Genomic DNA, 21,474 nt, shown 5'->3' on the forward strand with positions numbered 1-21,474 from the left:
ATAGCAAAGAGAGCTATTTTCATCTGGATTTACAGTCCATTAGTATATAATCTTACTTCAGTTTATCCAGATTTTGACAATAATAATACATCACTAGCTAATAGCACTCTTCTTGTTGCAGTATCTACGTGTTATAATTGCCAGGTGTTACAATGAACTTTCTGTGTGTGTGTGTGTGTGTGTGTGTGTGTGTGTGTTTTCATTTTTTCTGAGATTTTCGCGGGTGTTTCTATGTAGGTCTTTGGTTATTCGGGTTTTCTCCCGCGTAAAATTGGAGGTGTCTTGGCAACGTTTCGACGAAGTCTCATTCGTCATCTTCAGGCTGGTGTTTTCGGCTTCGTGCTTCTAGGAGCAATGTGTTTGATCACAGCTGTTTCTTCCTTTAACTACCAGTGGGGGTGTGAACTGATTGGGTGGGAGCTTGGCTGTGTTCTGATTGGGTGGAAGTGTATTCTGATTGGTTGGAGGTTTGGCTGTGCTCTGATTGGATGGGGGGTTGGCTATGCTCTGATTGACTGGGTGTGTGTTCTGTTTAGGTGGGGGCTTGGTTGTGCTCGGGTTAGTCTGAGTAGCAGGGGATTTGAGCTGGTGACCTGTGTTGCTGTTGTTTGGCTTCGTGTTCGTGGCCGTGCCACCTCTTCATGGTGGGTGTCAGTCTGCTTCATGTATGGATTGGAGGGGTTTAAAGTGGCTAATGATGCAGCTGTGGTCTGGCTTCTGGTCCGTGGTCGTGCCTCATCATTAGTGTGGGTTTGAGTCTGCTTTCTGCATGGATGTGTGGTGGTTACATCTTGTGTGGCTCTCATGAGTGTGGGTCTGGTGTCAATCTTCGTGTTAGGGACTCGTTTGTCAATAAGGGCGGGTTTCCAAATGGCTGGTAGGCGGGAGGTATCATCTCATTTATTCAGGCTGTGTGGACGTTTTTCTATCTCGATGGCTTCTCTGATTATTCTGTTGTTAAAGTGTTCAGTTTTGGCGATAGTTCTGGTCTTTTTAAAGTCAATATCATGTCCTGTGGCTTTGAGGTTTTGGACCAGGGAAGAAGTTGATTCCTCTTTTCTGACTGAGTTCTTGTGTTCTTCAGTGCGTGCACTTATTCTTCCGTTGGTTTGTCCGATGTATGTGGTGGGGCAGGCGGTGCATGGGATTTCATATACTTCTTGATTTTCTAACTCAATTTTGTCTTTGGGGTTTCTTAGGATGGTGGATATTTTTCGGTTTGTGCAGAATGCTGTCTTGATGTGTTTGTGGAGGATCTTGCTGATTCTGTCTGTGATGCCTTTTATGTATGGGAGGAGGGCTTTGCCGTTTTCTTGTTCTCTGTCTTGGATTTTAGTGGGGGTTTCTTTTTGGATTAGGTTGGTAATCTTATTTCTTTGGAATCCATTGGATGTTAGTACGTTAGTGAGAGTGTGTAGTTCGGTTTTTAGGTGTTGTTCGTCAGCTAAGCGTTTTGTTCTGGAGATGAGTGTCTTGGCTACGGAGTTGATCTGTGCTGGGTGGTGGTGTGAGAGTGCGTGCAGATAGCAGTTTGTGTGTGTTTTCTTCTAGTAGATGGTGTGTCCTAGGGAGCCATTGGATTTTTTGTAGACTAAGACATCCAGAAAGGGAAGTTGGTTGCTCACTTCTCTTTCCATGGTGAACTGTATTTTGAGGTTTAGGCTGTTGAGATGTGTGAGGAAGTTGTCCAGTTTTTCTTTCCCATGTGGCCAGATTATGAAGGTGTCGTCTACGTATCTGAGCCAGAGTTTGGGTTTGTGATCAGATTTTTCTAGAGCTTGGGTTTCAAAGTGTTCCATGTAGAGGTTAGCAATGACAGGTGAGAGGGGTGATCCCATGGGTGCTCCTTCTATTTGTTTGTATTTTTGTCCGTTATAGATGAAGTATGTGTTGGATAGGCAGTGGTTGGTCAGATCTAGGATGTGCTTGGGGGGGGGTTATATTTGTTTTGGATAGCTGTCAAGGCTTCTTTGATTGGCACTTGGGTGAAGAGGGATATGACATCGAAGCTCACGAGTAGGTTGCTGGGCTGTAAGTTTTGTTTCTTTATTATTTCTGTGAACTGGAATGAGTTTTTTACATGTGAGTTGATGGATTCTGCATAGGGCTGTAGTTGTTTGGCGAGAAATTTGGCTAGGTTTTGTAGAAGTGAGCCTATGGAGCTGACTATGGGTCTAAGTGGGGTTCCTTCTTTGTGTATCTTGGGGAGACCATAGAGATTAGGGCATCTGGATGATTTCTGTCTGGGAATGATTCTTTGCTGGATCTCTTCGTTGATGGGGGAGGCTTTTATTTTATGGATTGGAGGGGTTTAAAGTGGCTAATGATGCAGCTGTGGTCTGGCTTCTGGTCCGTGGTCGTGCCTCATCATCAGTATGGGTTTGAGTCTGCTTTCTGCATGAATGTGTGGTGGTTACATCCTGTGTGGCTCTCGTGAGTGTGGGTCTGGTGTCAATCTTTGTGTTAGGGACTCGTTTGTCAATAAGGGCGGGTTTCCAAATGGCTGGTAGGCGGGAGGTATCATCTTGTTTATTCATGCTGTGTGGGCGTTTTTTTATCTCAATGGCTTCTCTAATTATTCTGTTGTTAAAGTGTTCAGTTTTGGTGATAGTTCTGGTCTTTTTAAAGTCAATTTCATGTCCTGTGGCTCTTTTTTTTTTTAATTTTTATTATTAAAATAACATTACAAACAACATATACAATACTTCACCCTGTGCTATACATAAGAAAGGAAGATTTGGTACTTCGGATATATCCTCATGATCGCCAAAATCCACGTTCTCGGGGTACAGGTACCGAAGCATCCAATTTTCTCAGCGCATAGTCCACGAATGGTTTCCAAATTTTCCAGAAAATATCTTCTTTATAGTCACCATTTCTAATTTTATATCGCATGTCATTTTATCATTTAAAGCTAATTTCCACATTTCACAATACCATTCTTCTATTCTAAAATTCACATCTAATTTCCAATATCTGGCTATTATAATTCTACCCATTATAATCATAATTCTAATCAATTCTTTCTCATATTTTGTTGGTTCTATTTCCTTAATTATCAACAGTAATATAGTTTCTGGTCTCAATATTATTGCTTTCCCCATCATTTCAAATATCATTTTCTCCAATTGTTGCCAAAACTTTTTAACTTTATCACATTTGTACCATATATGTTCATAAGTCCCTAATTCCATATCACATCTCCAACATTGTTTACTAATTTTGTTATCCATCAATGTCAATCTTAATGGAGTCAAATACCATTTCCAAACAACCTTATAATATCTTTAATCCTTACAGATAAAGTCTTCATAATTCTACTCTTCCAATTCACATTCCAATCTAAATCTGATATTTTAATATTAAGTTCTTTTTCCCAATTCGTCTTCATCACCCTTTGTGGTTTTCCATCAAAATTTATAATCTTATATATCTTACTAACGAGTCCCTTTAGCCTAATTTCATCTTTCATAATTTGGAATACTAAATGTTCAAATTCAGTTTTACTTCTACTTATTGAACAATTGTCCCTTACTTTCTTAGTCCATTTTTCTATCTGTATTTTTTCAAACCAGCCTAAACCCAATTTTTCAATGATTTCTTTTTTCCTCCTTTCATTTTCTGAAGTTTTTAACCAATCTATTATAATTTGTATATTTTCATCTTCCATTACCCTATCACGACTTATATTAGTTTTAATCGGCCAATTTTCAATTGTCTTCCCTAAGAAAATTATATCTGGAATTAAAATTTTAACAAATTTATTCCAAATTTTACTCAGTCCCTTTAACCAATAGCTATTAATTACACATTTTGATTTTGCTTTATCTAAAAACCATGTTGAGCCAAATCTCTTGATGTCTTTTAATTCTAAATCTCTCCAATGGCTATCTTCACCTTTAAATATTTTTACCACAGTCCGAATAGCATAAGCCCAATAATAATTGAGTAGTTTAGGGATTCCTAATCCACCTTCCTTTTGATTTTGATACCACATTTTCTTCACTAATCTAGGTCTTTTCCCACCATTGCAAAATGTATACAATTTCTTCTGATATCCTTCAATATCTTTCTCTGTCAAGTCCTGTGGCTCTAAGGTGCTAGACCAGGGAAGGAATTGGTTCTTTTTTTCTGACTGAGTTCTTGATCCCATGGGTGCTCCTTCTGTTTGTTTGTATTTTTGTCCGATATATATAATTTTTTCTTTGTAAAAAAGACAACATTCCTGTCTAAAGAGGGAAGAGAAGCAACTTTAATTTCTTTCTATTTTGGTCCACATTCTGCATTGTTCCTATACCCATAGAAAAATTGGGGCAGTATTACTTGGTAAAAACTTTAGCACAGGCAAAATCAAATATTAAACCTCTGGTCTGCTTAAATGAAACTAGGAAGGAGAGCAGAAACAATAAAACATAGTGTGGTTAGAACGCAGCGTCTCTAAAAGCAGTGTGTTATCCATTTAATATGTATGTATTAGACAAGAAAGCTCTCTTCTGGGCTGCTATTAGATTCAGATCTTTCCAGAATTAGCTTGAGGGCTACTTTACACTATCTGATTAAGCTTGTAAAGTTATTATGTGATAGAATAATTGATGATCTCAAATACTCAACCCTTTTTGATGATATTTCTGCCTGCTAAAAATTCAAGGAAGTAGAGATTTCTCTACAGAACAGTATTTAGGCCTCCTATCTGAATTCACTAGAGAGAAAAAAATATGCTTTTTGCTGATGCTTATCCCTAGGCAGGTGCTTGCCTTCCACTAAAGCATTCTGTTTGTTTTGAGTTGTTGATTATTTCCTATTCCTTTCCCCACATTCCTTTTGGCCCATAAGCAATGTGCTCCATGATGGGTATGGAAAAAAGGAATACTATTTTTTGCCTGAGCAAAATCAGTCATGAATTCCGAAAAAGAATTACATGTTTTAAGACCAAATACTTTCTTCTTCCTGCTAGTAAATAGGGTAGCAATTGTTTTATAATATATAATAGAACCTATACATCTTTTTTTAAAAAACAAACTAATAATAAAAATATTATAGCATACAATAAGAAAAAAAAAACAGGCTCTCTGGTATATGCACTTTTATTTCCTTCATATCTTTCTTGATTACTGGCAACTTGGGTGCCTCCTGGATGCTCGGCTATCACTAGAAGACCATCTAATGGCCGTGACCGGGGGGGGCTTCGCACAGGTTCGCCTGGTGCGCCAGTTGCGCCCTTTCCTGGACCGAGATGACCTTCGCACAGTCACTCATGCCCTGGTTACTTCCCGCTTGGATTACTGCAATTCCCTCTACATGGGCCTGCCCCTGAGATGCACCCGGAGACTCCAGCTGATCCAGAATGCAGCTGCACGGGTTGTTATGGGAGCCCCTCGTTACTCCCATATAACACCCCTCCTGCGTGAGCTGCACTGGTTACTAGTGGTTCTCTGGGTCCGCTTCAAGGTGCTAGTCCTCACCTATAAGGCCCTTCATGACTTAGGTCCGGGATATTTGCATGACCTTCTCCTGCCTGCCTCTCACCGTCCTGTTCGCTCACATAGGGCCGCTCTCCTCAGGGTTCCGACGGCGAGCCAATGTCACCTTGCTGTGCCCAGGGGTAGGGCATTCTCTGTGGGTGCTCCCACCCTCTGGAATGAATTACCCACTGAGCTCCGGACAGCTCCTGATCTCTACTTCTTCCGTCGGGACTTGAAGACTTGGCTTTTCAAACAAATAGGCTGAGACTGATTCCGGGCTTTATTATTTACTACTAATTAATTATTTGGATTAAATTATGATTTTATTGTACTTGTTTCTTAACTTGTGTTCGCCACCCTGAGTCCTTCGGGAGAATGGCGGCATATAAATACATGTAATAAATAATAAATAAACTGCCTAGACTAGGCCCTGCAGTTTTCATGGCAAGAGTTTCAGAATTAGTTTGCCCTTGCTGTCTTCCTAGGGTTAAGAGAGAGTGACTGGCCCAAGGTGACCAACTGGTTTTGTTCCCAAAGCAGAAAGTCAGAATTAGAATTCATGATCTCCCAGTTTCTAGTATGGTGCCTTAGCCACTGTTGAGAGCCAAACTGGCTCAGTGTTACTGATCTTTCCTTCCTTCCATCTTCTTGATCCATTTAATCCTTCTTCAAATATTTGTCCTTTGAACTGATCACTCGCTTTTGCATTGTACCCACATTCATTCAACACCTATTCATTGTTGACTGTATTTCTTCATTTTTACTGTAGATAATTCATACATGCCCCATTCCTAGTACATTCTAACCACTGCAATGCAGTGGTTAGAATGCAGTACTGCAGGCTACTTCTGCTGACTGCCAATTGCCAGCAGTTTGGCAGTTCAAATTGCACCAGGCTCAAAGTTGACTTCCATCCTTCCAAGGTTGGTAAAATGAGGAGCCAGATTGTTGGGGGCAATATGCTGACTCTGTAAACCACTTAGAAAGTACTGTAAAGCACTGTGGAAGCGGTATATAAGTCTATTCAACTTTTATGTTGAGATGAGCAATTATTTAATTATTTTAGGAAATTTATATTGCCGCCTATTCACACATGGTGACTCAAGGCTGCCTACAGGAATATAAAAACCTTATATATAAAACAATAAAACTAATCCCATAATAAAATAATATAATAACCCTCCACCCTGCAACAACACATCCACAAGCCATTTAATGGGCTCCATCCCACTCTTCCATTCCCCAGGCCTGCTGGCAGAACCAGGTCTTCAGTGCCTTCCAGAAGAGTGCTAGAGAAGAGAATCTAATCTCTGGGGGAATGATGTTCCAGAGAGAGGGAGCCATCATGGAAAAGGCCCTTCTTCTGGGTCCCACCAGGTGTATCTCCCTAGGGGATGGGACCCGCAACATTCCTTGCCTCCCCACTCTGGTGGGTCGGGTAGATGTGACCGCAAGAGATGGTCCCTCAGATAACCTGGCCCCAAGCCATGAAGGGCTTTAAAGATGACAACTAACACTTGAATTGCATCCGGAAGCAAATCGGCAACCAATGCAGCTCCCACAGGAGAGGTGATACATGTGCACACTGAGTTCTGCCCCAAACCATGTGCCAGGTGCTCTTTAAGGGCAGCCCCATGTAGAGCACATTGCAATAGTCAAGACGGGAAGTGACTAGGGCATGAGTGACTGTGAGTAGGGATTGTCGGTCCAGGAAAGGGATTAGTTCTTTCTAATACTAGAAAGAACTCAGAAAGAGAAAATCTAGAAATAACGGTAATAGTATTATCATAAATTGGTGCTTTGTCTGCTCCAGTGACAATATGTGAAGGGATATCCATATCCATAACCCCTGCTATTTTGCATAAGCATCTAGCATGCATACTGAACCAAAAAGATTGACCTCTCTACATACCACTTCATATACACAAGAAATGTACATAACATATGTGCATAAACTTAACCTTATGCAAATGTTGAATTTACACAGAACAAGATATTTTTAATTGGCAATTAATATGTGGAGTCTCCAAGCAGTATTATGTGGTTTCCTTTTAGAGACTCGCTTTGTACTGTACTATGCTGGAGACTCATTATTTGAATTCAGTAGTATTGTGAGCTATATAATAATGAAATGAAAGTCAGGAATTCAATTTCGCTCACTGAAAAAATGCCAACTTTTTGGGAAAACATAATTCATCCAGCATGCCACAGGAGAGATGCTTAATGAATAAAACAGTATTTTGTAGAGACACACAAAATAACTGAAATCTTTTATTTTTATAGAGATATATGCACATATACATACATGCACAAACACACATATATATATTCAAGATATTCATTAGTATAATTCATACATACACATTCATACCGCTATGTATGCACATGTATGAAACATACCTATTGAATGCCTTTTACAAAGGCCTTTAGCACCAGAAAAGAGGTAATGGTTAGCATTTTTTTTTTACAAATGCTAATTTTATAAAAATTAGAAAGAATAATATATTTATTAATAATATAACATTAGAAATAAATGGTGAATCAATTAAGAAAATGGTATACATGCATACATGTTACATAGGTAATGATTAGTAAAAAATCGGGCTTAAAAAAATAACTCGGGATCGTAACTGCTTGATGTGAAGGTAGCCACATTCTCCTGAGGATTCTATGCAGCGATTAAACTCCTTCCAGATTATCTGAGGAGGGATCTTCTCAGTCTTTAGAGCATCTTCTCAGTCTTTTGATTGTCAAAACAATCACATTAAACTGTTGGGGAGACAGAACTGGCTTGGCCTTTCAAGGCTCTCCTCCACATAATTTAATAAAAAAAATTAAGAAAATCTCATTAAATGGTTGTTTTCTTTGAAGCTGAGTTTACTTCATATGTTTTCATCACCTTGTTTTATGCTTAGATTGGAAATAACTGATTTTGGGCTAAATTATTTAGAGTTTCCATTCTCTTTGCTCATGTTTTTAAAGTAACTTTAGTACTAGGTTGGCCACGATTTTTCATCTTGTGAATTTGACAGAAACAGAGTTTCCCATATTTTCTACGACATAATTGCTCCCCTTGGACTGTCCCTATAGATTTTCTTACATGCCAGTTTGTTTGTTTGTTTGTTTGTTTGTTTGTTTGTTTGTTTGTTAAATTTATTTGCCACCCTCTCCTTTTGAAGTGACTCTGGGTGTCTTACAACATTGAAAGCATTAAAATCACAAAAGAGAAATATTTCTAAAACAATAAAAATGGAAATTATAATGAAAAATTTATGGAAAAGTTTGTGGAAAATAAGTTAATTTATACTCTAAAAAAATGAGTTCCTTGAGTCAGCTTTATTGAAGCTGAAACAAACCATAATATACTTTGTTTGCTTAAATCGGTCTATTTAAATCAGCTCTGAAGATTTTCATAGTATTTTTGGCTTATTTTAATATGAAATCTCATTTTTAAATCAGATTTGGCAAGAAAAAAGAGGATAAAGGTGTAAAAAGTGATCAGAAGGGAAACTCCAAGCAAAGTACACTGAAAGAAGATGACCTAGAAAAGATGAAGGAGGAACGGGAAAGGTGAGCTCAGTGTTTGTGTGTATGTGTGTGTGTGTGTGTGTTGTTATTATTTGCTGGTCTTCAGTAGAAAGGAAAGCTGAGCGCTGGCCAACAAAGTCTGGGGAAGGTACTCAAGAATGCCTATAATTCTTAATGGAAAGTTTATTACAAAATGGTATCTATCTGTAAAAACTTTCAGTGTGTATTGGGTAAATTGAGTTTTAAAATGTACATGAGGATTACTTTCAGTTTTAAAAATTGAATATAGAAGAAATCATTTACCTAAGACTATATTGGAAAAGTCATATAGAAAAAGCCACAAATACCAGGTTATAGGGTAAGTTGCATACAGAATCATATATTGAGAAACCGTATATCCAAATAAATTATATGTAATGATTGCATATTCTGTGTCAATAAATATGTGAAGAAATTAAATAATATATATGTCCCTCTGGCTGTGATACAGGCCACATTTCCAATGATCTCTTGTCTGTCATGCCTAGCTTATGCCTTGGACTTGGTTTAGTTAGAAACACAAAAAAAGCCTGACATCATTTGCTAAATTCAGCATTTTGTTTTTTATTATTATTTATAAAGTGTTTATAAAAATATACATAATATTACGCAAATGATAAAATTAGTTTTAAAGTTTATCCAATCAATAATTGTTCTCATATGAATCGCCATCATCTTATAGCCAAAATGGTGGTCGGTCTATATGCTTAACCAGCGCTTGCATTGATGACACTGAAACTCTATCGCTGGCAATTGTAAGGTACATGTCTTTCATTTTTATGGAAGCTCATGTTCATTGCTGGGATCCTGGCAAACTACAGAGCATGCATCCCATCTGTTAAAGGGCCACTGCCATTTGTTAAAATGTTGGCAGACTTCTGGGAATGATCCCGTCTGTTTCTAGGTTAATGTTCCAATTGGACAGACGTAGAGTAATTGTTGTTAATATTTCTTGTAGTGGTAAAATTTCTTTCAAAATAGAATATATTCCCTGGAGTGACAGTTAATTGGTAAGAACCTATTAAAAACACTCGATTCCATGCCTTTATAATTCTGGTTTATCTTGTCTAATAATTATTCACCTTTTGACCTGGAATCATTTGAGACAGAAATGGGGAACAGCAGGTGTGCTTAGAAGCTGATGAACCTATATGATATTTTTAACTCACATATTTGATTTTTATTCTACAATTAAACAAGAAAAGAAATACCATTTTTCCCTGGATAGTTTTCTATCATTTATTTCTCCTTTAGAGAAAGAATGTACAACATGAATCCCAAAGGAGGGCTTAATTTATACCATATAGACAAGGAGATTATTCCTATTTTCTCTATCATTTTTATATAACATATTAATATGTCATCTTTCTGAAGACAGTTCTGGTCAATGTTGCCTAGAAGAAGGCTTTTGTTTTAACAAGCATGTCACATAAGTAAGCTCTAATTGCATAACAACCTTTAGCTGCAGCTGGTAATATAAATATAGCTCTACTCTTTTACTAATATTTTATTGAGTGAGATGACTCCTCAGGAAAGGCAGCAAAAATGCAGATCTTATCAGTCATGGTCACACCAGTAAACTGTCTAGTGTCCCATTCAGATGACTTTTAATCCTACTTCAGCCATGTACACCATAAATTAATTCCCATGGTTTACCACAGGGATAGGATGATTGGTGCATCCAGATGTTTTGACTATTACAGGGGTGTCAAACTCGATTTCATTGAGGGCCGTATCAGGGTTGGTTTGACCTCAGGGGGCTGGGATGGGTGTGTCCAGCTCATCATCACTCGTATCAGGGATGCCTTTGGTGGCCAGAGTGCTCTGCCAATGAAAACGGGCTCCCAAGCTCTGTTTCTAGCTGTGACAGCCTCCTGCAACCCTCTGCCAGCGAAAACGGAGCCCAGGAGGGCCATACGCAGCCCTTGTGAGCTTTGTTTCTGGCTCTGATGGCCTCCTGCAACTCTTTGCCAGAGAAAATGGAGCCCGGGAGGGCCACATGCAGCCCTCGCGAGCTCCATTTTCATCTGTGATGGCTTCTTGCAACCGTCTGCCAGGGAAAATGGAGCTTGGGAGGGCTGCATGCAGCTCTCCTGAGCTCCATTTTCCCTGGCAGAGGCACTGCGGGCTGGTTCATTGCTGTTTCCAGGGTGGCCCCACGGGCCAGATCTAAGCACCTCGCGGGCTGGATCTGGTCCTCAGGCCTTGAATTTGACACCTCTGGACTATTACTTTCACAACACCTTGTTTTTGCCATGCTGGCTAAAAGTAGAAATATCTGAAGGATACAAGGTTGCCTTTTCCTTGTTTACAACAGATATATTAGAGTGCCTGCTCATATGGTACTTGTGCATTTAAAATGCATCTTCACTCTGTATGGGGGAAGAATGAGTTAATCACTACAAAATGTCATCCACATTGATCCTTTTTACTCTTAAAGTACTATAGATATTTGTGTATATTTTTTCAGGTTCCTGTATGTGCATGCACATACTTTTTTTTTTACTTCTTTTTAAATAACCTGGGAAATTACTGTTTTAAATCATGTCTCCACTGTCATGTGATTAAAAACTATTATCTAATGTGTGGCCTCCCTTGTAAGTCAACCAGAGATAACATGAGTTAGCTCAATGGTGGCCATGAATGGCAGATTGAAGTCCTCCAGAACCATAAGTATGGGGAACACCAAAAACCATAAGCCTGGAGAACATCACTACCAACCTGGCCAGATTTAGCAGCTCTGGCGGTTGGTGTGCAGCAGGAAAGCTACAAGACTCTAAAGACATTCATGCTGTGGAACATGTGTCTTTAGCATGCTTGAGGTAATTCATTTGCACTAACATGATGCTTCAGTTACCAAACTATGAACATCCATGTGGGACGTAGCTCAAGAGCTTAGTGTAATGAGTGATACTGGCAAAAAAGAAAGAAGGTATTGCCAAGGTCTTGAACAATGGCAGCTGATTTTATGAACAATAAAAAGCTAGCTTTCCTATGACATACTAGTGTAAAAAATGCACATCTAAGATACTATTTAAGTTATGAAGATGAGTGAAACTTTAATGCTTTTTGTTGCTATTCTGTTAACATAATGAGGATTTACCCAGAGAATAAGGCTGAATTTTATAACTCTGCCCCAAGATTCACTAATCCTATAATGTATAAAGTAGTTCAGGCCTGAGATTTTAATGGATGTATTGGCAACCACCATCATGCAGTGATCTTGTGCTGTAGATCTTGCTGCCACTATGACTTCACAAGCTGCATACTTTGTCTTACCTTCTGAACTCAGAAAGCCTCAAAAATGATTTACAAGAATGTAGGCTCTGCACACTTAGTTGCACATTCCTCATTAGGGGAGAGATTAATTTATTGTAAATATTAACAATTGCAATGGCTAGAGATAGCAGAAAAATGATATTATGAGCCTGAGCCACTCATCTGGGTTTTATAGATTTTAACTGCTTTCCTAATTACTGATATTGGTAAAAGTTTGTTAGCCATCTACTACGAATGTTCCATGTCTGCTAACATGATAGTTTGGTGCTGTTCCAATGTTTATATGGTGGAGAGGTAGAAAAAGATTTTTTCCTTGTCTTGGCACTTTGATTTCCATCCCAATCATTTTCCCGAATAGAAGTTATGGGCGGGGGATCCTTATCCAAAAAGCAGTGAGTTTCCTAATTTCAAGAAAAGTGCCTCTTGAGGAAGTACTCTTTCATTCTAACCACAGAAGTTCTTTCATTCTAGCCACAGAAGTTCTTTCCTGAAGCACAGTCAGGAAAGTTGTTTTGGGACTCAAGTTGGATTCAAGTTCAGAAAGAATTTCGTGATAAATGGCTCCAGAAGATAGTTACTCACAAAGTCTTGAACTCCTTAAGTGTGTCAATAAAATTATAATGAAGGAAACATCTTTTCACGGAATGGCTAACAAACTAAGTGATGTCTTCACACCATTCAGTGGGATGTTATTAATATTTAGTAGCCACTTTTTAATTCAGTCAGCTAAATATCAATAGCTGCAGATCTTACTGTGGAATAAATGTGTCCCAGAATAAGATTAGCCTTGCTAAATTTGTTGTCCGTTTGCTCATCATGTGTGTGTGTGGGGGGGGGTTCTTTTCATCATGTGTATGCAAATTCTTACATGTTCTTTAGATATATATGTTTCCATTGGTACAGCATTGCATTCCAAGAAATCATTTTGCATATGCAAAATATATATGTGTGTGTGTGTGCGTGTGTGTGTGTAGGTCTTTGGTTATTCGGGTTTTCTCCCGTGTAAAATTGGAGGTTTCTTGGCAACGTTTCGACGAAGTCTCATTCGTCATCTTCAGGCTGGTGTCTTCGGCTTCATGCTTCTAGGAGCAATGTGCTTCATTGCTCCTAGAAGCACGAAGCCGAAGACACCAGCCTGAAGATGATGAATGAGACTTCGTCGAAACGTTGCCAAGAAACCTCCAATTTTACGCGAGAGAAAACCCGAATAACCAAAGACCTACATACAAACACTCGCGAAAGCCTCAGAAAACATTATATATATATATATATATATATATATATATATATATATATATATATATATATGTATGTATGTATGTATGTATGTATGTATGTATGTATGTATGTATGTATATGTTTAGTACAGTAGTTGGTTCTTTGACTAGAATTCAGTTTGTCTCCACTCTTCCTCAAATGCTATCAACACCAACTTTAACAGCTGTTATGGGGATGCTTATAAAGAGACATTTATCTCCATTGTGGTTTTCCTACTGATGTCTTGTTATTCCACTGTAGATCTCAGAGTCACCTAAAAATGTATGTAAGAAAGAGTAGGTCTCCCTGGCCAGATTATTTGTTTATTTATTACATTTATATGACACTACAGTCAAGTCCAATTCACAGTGGTTTACAAGCTATATTAAAACTGATTTAAATATTCACAGTAAGTTTATTACAAACATACAATCAATAAACCATGGCCTAATCAAACAATAGAACAACACATAGATAATCATGCTGAATCATTATGTTATAGTGACAGCTCATTCTAGAATGTAAATGATTTACAAAGAACTTGATTTTTTAAAATTTTCCTAGATGCATCCAAAGAAAGTCTCAGTCTGATTTCCATCAGAAGATTGTTTCAAAGGGTAAAGCAGCTACTGAAAAACAGCAATCTTTGGCTTCAACCTCTCCCCCCCGCCCCTTTTTTTTTTAAACTTCCTGGAGAGCTATTAACTGTTCCTTCCAATATGACCTATAAATTGGGCTCATTCCAGTTGAAATAAATGTTCTGGGAATAAGTAAGTGCCAAGCCATAAAGGACTTTATAGGTCAAAACCAACACTTTAAGCTATACTCAGAAGCTAGTGCAAGGTCTGAGACACAAGTATGATAGGATCCCAACAATAGGTGTCTGTTAGTATTCTGGACATAACATTGCTATGTTCTTTAAAAGCAGCCCTAAGTAGCAGCATTGTGTAATCTGGTACCTCATTACCAGGTAGTAATGAGAATGTGAAATACTATTGCCGGGTTGCCTTGCATTAAGTAAAGCCACAACTGGCACAGAAGGCAACGTTATACAAAGGGACCCCCTGGGCATAGCACCCAACCACCACCATGCTGCCTTAATAGGGGCCATGAATTCAGAAGAATCCTCCAGTCACAGATCTGTATCTTTATGGGCAATGCTTCCCCATCAAGAGATAGCACCAGCATTTTCAGACACCTGTGATAAACAAGCAATATGTTCAGGGGTGGGCTTCAAAAAGTCTAGTAAGGGGTTCTCTTCCCGGTTGCTGGGTGGGTGTGACCATGGTGGGCATGGCCTGGTTGACCTCCTGTACTATGGCAGGGGGACATTTTTGCCCTCCCTGGGCTCCAAAGGCTTTCATTGAGCCTCTGGGAGGGCAAAAACGGCCTTCCCAAGGTCTGAAGGCCGGAAACAGGCCTGTTTCCAGCCTTTCCAAACTTCCAGTAGGCCCGTTTTTCACCCTCCCCGAGCCTCCATGTACGCCCTGCATTTACCTGCATCCAAAACGGGCCACGTGGGGACTCCTGGGAGGGGCAGTGTGGGGTGGGTGGGGCTAGCCAGGAGTGGGATTTGGGGGTTCTCCAAACTGCACAGAATTTTAGCTAGAGGTTCTCCCGAACCCCTGCGAACCCCCAGCAGCCCACCCCTGAATATGTCTGTCTTTTAAGGTGTCAACTGAGCAACCCCACATCAAAATTAACGATTTTAAAAGAAATAAATTAGGATGCCTTCCTTAAAATAAGAATTCTTTAAATGTTGGACACTGTTTTACAAACATTGTGCTTGATTTCAGAGTCAGAGTGCTCAGAACCTGCAGATTTGCTTTGAAGCACTATTTGCTAAATGAAAGATTGCAGTGACCTCCCGGAGGAAAACATATATTGCAATCCTTCCTTCTCAAGATGTTTATCCTGCTTTAATTATTTTTTTATAAATAAGGTGGTGAACACACAAAATACTCCTTCCTTCTATTTTCCCCACAACAACAAGCCTGTGAGATGGGTTGGGCTGAGAGAGAGTGACTGGCCCACATCACTCAGCTGGCTTTCATGCCTAAAGTGGGACTAGAACTCAGTCTCCTGGCTTCTTGCCTGGTGCCTTAACCACTAGACCAAATTGGCTTTTTTATGAATTGGAAAGAGCTTACCGTATTAATGGACATCCTATTGTCTTACAGAAAGTAGGCTTACATACAGAAAATAAAGAAGAAAAATATAAAGGTAGTCCTTGGTTTCTGTAGCTGTATATCGGAAGAAATGAATGTTAGTCTTGGGGGGTCTAATAAATTATTTCAAGTTTGTGGTTTCCTTGAATTCCACAAAGCCTTGCAAAGCTCAAGAGATACCCTGCATTGTCTTTTCAGCCCTGAGCATTGCTGCATGCTAATACACTTTAAATCAATATCTATCTGTTTGATATTTGAGAAAATGAACTTTAATATTGCAGCTGTGGATGCTTGGCATAAGCTAAATTCAGTTCCATTTTGAAAAAATATAGAGTAACTCAGAAATCTAATTTTAATCTGCTAATGTTTACAATGCTTTATTGTATTCCTCCCCTTCACCCAAAAATGTGATATGAAAATTAATATTAATGCAAATCACCCTTTGAATTATAGCATGAGACATCTACAAGGATGGGTTCCTTTCTGTCACCAATAGCCTCCCACCGGCCGGTTCGCTCCCACAGAGAGGGCCTCCTCAGGGTGCCTTCGGCCAGACAATGCCGGCTGACGACCCCCAGGAGGAGAGCCTTCTCTGTGGTGGCACCTACCCTATGGAACAATCTACCCCCAGAGATACGAGTGATCTCCGACCTCCGGATTTTTCGTCGGGCCCTAAAAACTTATTTTTTTCAGTTAGCCGGTCTGTCCTGATTTTAGGGTTAGTTTTAAAATTTTAATATTTATTTTAAATTGACAAGTTTTAAATTATGGGCCAAATTTATAAATTATTTTAACTTTATTTTTTAACTGTGATGTTTGTATAGATGTTTTTTATCTGGCTGTTCACCGCCCTGAGTCCGAAAGGAGAAGGGCGGTATAGAAATTCGAATAAATAAATAATAAATAAATAATATCGTAATAAAGGCAAGATTAAAAAAAATCTTTAAAAAAGAAAGTTGCAGGTATTTATGGCTGGGGTAAATCAGAACCACCACATGGCTGAATCACTACAAATAATCCTATATTATTACAAGATTGAAATATCTTCATTATTTAATTCATAATCTTACCTTCAGAATACTGTTCTCTATCTTGCACCCCTACATATTTTGCTTCATATCTGGTAAGAGTTAATTCCTTCCGTTCCCTGAATATTCCTGACTTAGCAGCACTCGGTACTGTGGTTTAGACAAAATAAAATGTTGGATCAGATCCCAGTTTTAATAGTTCCAATTTATTATAACCATTGAACCCTGATCAGATCACAGCTTGGATGAGGTCCCAGGTTTTTAAACGTCCCAATTTACTCCTGTCTCAGAACTCTGATAAGAATACATATTTGATTGAAGCACTGGCATTTTTTAATCCAGTTAATTACTTTTAGATACTTATTAGATCATAGGATAGTTATGATATGTGCAGTTTGGGTGGGGGATGCTAAATGGGGCTGTCAAATCAAGGTCGTAGTTTTATTTTATGCTGACTACATAACATGTCAGGTGTCCGGTTTCCAAAACGAGAACAGTAACAGTTACCAAAAGGATAGATTATACGCATAGAATTGATTTGCAATAATTCTCATTCACTCTGTTATAATGCTGCTGCCATACATGCCAAAATACCTCCACTGATCCACGTTCCCAATTCCAGCTAAATATATACATTCCATCATTTGCAAAACTAACACAACTTCAAATACTGCTTAGTCAAATATTCAAATCTAAGATATTTTTTCTTGTACTTAAACCACTTTTGAGCTGATGTATTTCATTGCAGACGTTTGACTTTTCATCCCTTACTTGTCACACTGGACAGCTTTTCAAAGTAAATGATGATTTATAGTAATTAGAGACTGGAAAACAATAGGGCATCCGGTAAGATTCAAGAGCTCTAAATCACTCAATTTGTTGGCATCCTTTTCCAAGCCAAAAAAAAAAAAAAAAAAGCTTTGGAAGAAAGGGAAGGAAGCTATGCTGTAAAATGAATCGATAATAAACCTTTTGTACTATTATATATAGACAATTGTATTTTAAACTTCTGGGAGGGGGTGTCTCTTTTTTTCCAAAATTTCTCCAGCCACATAGAGTTAATTCACTACAGACCATCTTTACTATGTACTTTAGATGGGAATGAAAATATTTTTTCCTAGTCAGGTGGGGTCAGGTAGCAGGGTGTAACCCTTTTGACCCAGCAGACTAGGTGCACTGCTACAGATCCCATCAAAGCATAATGGACATCGGCTTGCAGGACTTAGAAAGCAGACCAACTCTTTCACAATTCCTGTCCTCTGGAATGATCCCTTCCCAGAGATTTCAATGTCTCCCATCCTTACATCGTTCAGGAAATCACTAAAGACCTGTTTATTTTCAGGGACCTCGCAACAGGCTAATAGTGAGTCTCATTTTGTTTTGTTTTTGTTTTGGTATTTTTGCTGTTCCAGCTGGTTGTATAGCTATATTTCTCTCTCTCTAGTAAGCATCCAGAATTATTTAGGAATTGGGCAGCATATAAAATACTTGCAAGTTTTAAATTAAAATTTAAAATGCTTTTGATAATTTACTTTCCTCTTTAATCTTTTGATAATAGTTTAAAATATTGCTGTCCTGATTATTTTTGGAAGAACATAATTCCACCAATTTGCTGAGGCATAATCTCGCTCTCTTGTCCTATCTGACTTCTCAACCACTTGTGGCATATATTTCCTCCTCCAGGTTTCCATTAGTATCTGCCAATGAATTTTAGTAAATGTCTTTCATAAATTGCGAAAATTGAATGTTTTGTTTTTTCACATTGTGAAAATAGCTAGCTAAGATATTAAGTGATGTTGGTGGTTATTTCTGAATTGCTTGGTGAGTCCCCCTCAAAAAGATGTCAGCTACAAAGCTCATCTTGTTGCATCAGGGATGACAGATGTGTGTAAGGATTCTTTATGTATGATATAGAGAAGGCAGATTCAAATTTAAACCAGAGAGGATTCATCCAACAAAGACTGATACTCAACATAAACGTACATGCAGTATATGGTGATATTTCTTTCAATTAGGAGTCATGTTAATATGACGGGGGAATTATATTTTAACGGAACAGAATGATCTCCTTATGATTATGAATCAGGGCACCATAGGTCCCAGCATAGTTTCATATCTTGCCAGGGTTTATCCAGTCAATGTCAGAATCTTTATAGTTCTCTTTCTAGATGTCTGTGTGTGAGCCTATCTGTTTCCTTCTCAATTATTTAACCAGTCCTTCTGCTTATTTCTAATGGTCCAATACATTTGTCTTCCAGTTACCCTTAAACACTTTCGGAATAGCCTTATCTGTGAGCAAGTTGGAGATAAAATAAATTGTTCTGGATTACATACATACATACATACATACATACATACATACATACATACATACATACATCTCAAATCACAATTTTCAGCACAAAGCATAAACACACACAAACATATTCAGACCAATAACTAAATATTGAGATTGGTTCCATATTTGGGATTGGTCCTCTGTCCAGCCATCATCTGATACCTCCCCTCCATAATTGATCTTTAGCCACTACTGTTCCATTACGGTAGTAATTCAGATACCCATATTACACATTAAAAGTTGGTAAAATTCGCACATATGTTAGCTTGCTTATAAATCTGCATTGAAGCAGCAGATTCAACTACAGTTTTGGTTTAGATTTGTCAGTTTAACTATCCATCTGTTGACTTTTCCAGTTTCTAATCACATATTATACTTATGTACACCTATAATAATATGTCATATATTTCATTAATAAACTTATCAAGAGGATAAAGGTATTGTAGAGAATAAAGAAGATTGCCTTCATATAGATAAACCAGATAGATTGTGAGAGCAAAAAGGAGAAAAGTGTGACTCAAAACCAAAATAGTCTGTGGGGAGGAGGAAACAACTCAGACAGACACCTCCCTCTATGTATTCTTACTAGAATAAGAAGGAGCAGTAGGGAGTACAGTACAGTCACATTTGCAAGATTCGGTTACTAGCCAAGTATTTTTACATGGGGGGGTGGGGCTGGTGCACACAATTGGGCTGACAGCAGTGATGGGTTTCTACCGGATTGCCCCAGTTCAGGTGAGCCGGTAGCAGCGATGGTGAGCTGAGAGCGAACTGGTTCGCTCCGACCGTCAACTGGGCCCTCCCGCCCACCCCTGCGCTATACCTACTTATTTATTTTTAGCCCAGCTGATAGGCGCTGCAGAGCAGATTGCTGCACCTCAGCTGTTCTGAAATGCAATGCGCTTGCGCGGAGCGCCCATTTAGCAAAGCGCATGCACGAATTGAATTGGTTGTAACACCGGTTGAAACCCACCACAGGTACTAACAAATATAAAATACATTTATTAGAATCCCCTCAGAACAGAACACATCTATTACTCATGAATTTTGATTATTGTTTAAAAAATATACTGGATGCTTTTTCTGAGCTTGAAGTATTCCAAGCTTGAAACACTTGCTCCAAACTCATAATAGGGTGATTTTCAGTTCAGAATATTTCCAGAATATCAAGGCCCTTCTGGTAGGTCAGAACAACCTGTTTCATATATAAAACAAATATTTCATTTTTAAAACAAGGTGTTTTGAATTTGAAATGTTTCAAATTCAAAACGTTCATGCACTTGTGCAGGCAAGCCTAGGCCTATGAACATTTAATAAAAGAATATTCACTTTGGCAAGGGATAGTGCGACTCTTTACTTTATCCCATCTGGTCTGTTGCACGTGCCATCTTTTATCTTTCTTTTATTTTTCATTGATTGTATTGTAATTTCTTTGTTTAATTATTGTGAGCCATCCAGAGTGTTGTGAATCAGACAACATATAGGTTTGATAAATGACTATGATGATTATTTACTCAAAATAACACTTTATTTTATGTTACGGATAGTCCTTGACGTATGACTACTTGCTTACTGACTATTACAGTGAACTCAAAAGAAAGTTACGTACAAGCCATCTTTGAAATTGTGACTGCTACCCTACCCCTGCAGTCACATGAACACATTTCGGGCATTTGACATAAATTGGCTGAAATTTATGACCAATGGCAGTCATGTGATGTCTATGATGCCTTTTTTCTGTAAAAATGGTCGTAAAATTGAATCCGGTCATGTGATAACTCTACTTATGAGTCAATATTGTGTTCATGAGATGAGGACAACCTATATAGATAAAGTGGATTAAATTAGTATTTCTTACAGAAACATAAAAGGAACAGTTGACCAATATTTCAAACATCCATTTATAAAGGGTGTGGGAAACTTGAATGAGCCCAAACTCTTTAATACATACAAATAGTAGTATCCTCATGCCTGCTTTGCTGTTTGTATTAAGGCAATCATAATTCTGTATATTACACATACTGGACAGCTTCCTCAAAGGTCAACTATTTTTCCTTCTCCTTCCTTCATATTTGGAACTCTTTAGTTGCATGCTGATGTAGCTTTGGGTTGCTACATAATCTTGTCAAGATACAGAATTCTTAAACTGGAAGCAGCTGCATTCCCCTAGGTAACAGCCACCAGATACCAGAAAAATCGAAAGCTGTTGTGTGACATCTCAGAGTTTTTTTCACTGTAGAGAAGATTTGCAATCAGGCACTTGCATATAGTTACACTGAATGATGACTGCTATGGTCCATATCTTACATTTTCTCTATTTTTTCCCCTTTAACAATGGTGATGAATGACATGTTATATATTGATAGAGCTCTGTG

At 38.4% G+C, this 21,474-nt stretch overlaps 1 protein-coding gene across 3 annotated transcripts in view; it reads left to right on the forward strand.

Moving 5' to 3' along the window:
- PARD3B (par-3 family cell polarity regulator beta) overlaps positions 1-21,474 on the forward strand; it is a 568,533-nt gene that overhangs the window by 394,883 nt on the left and 152,176 nt on the right. For all 3 annotated transcript variants that reach the window (XM_060688120.2, XM_060688124.2, XM_034431407.3), the window contains exon 19: positions 8,922-9,032. In XM_060688120.2, the coding sequence (XP_060544103.2) occupies positions 8,922-9,032 (111 nt within the window). The remainder of the gene's footprint in view (positions 1-8,921; positions 9,033-21,474) is intronic.

Source organism: Pantherophis guttatus, chromosome 1 (genome assembly GCF_059756535.1).
Source record: "Pantherophis guttatus breed Tessera chromosome 1, ASM5975653v1, whole genome shotgun sequence".
NCBI classification, from domain to species: domain Eukaryota; kingdom Metazoa; phylum Chordata; class Lepidosauria; order Squamata; family Colubridae; genus Pantherophis; species Pantherophis guttatus.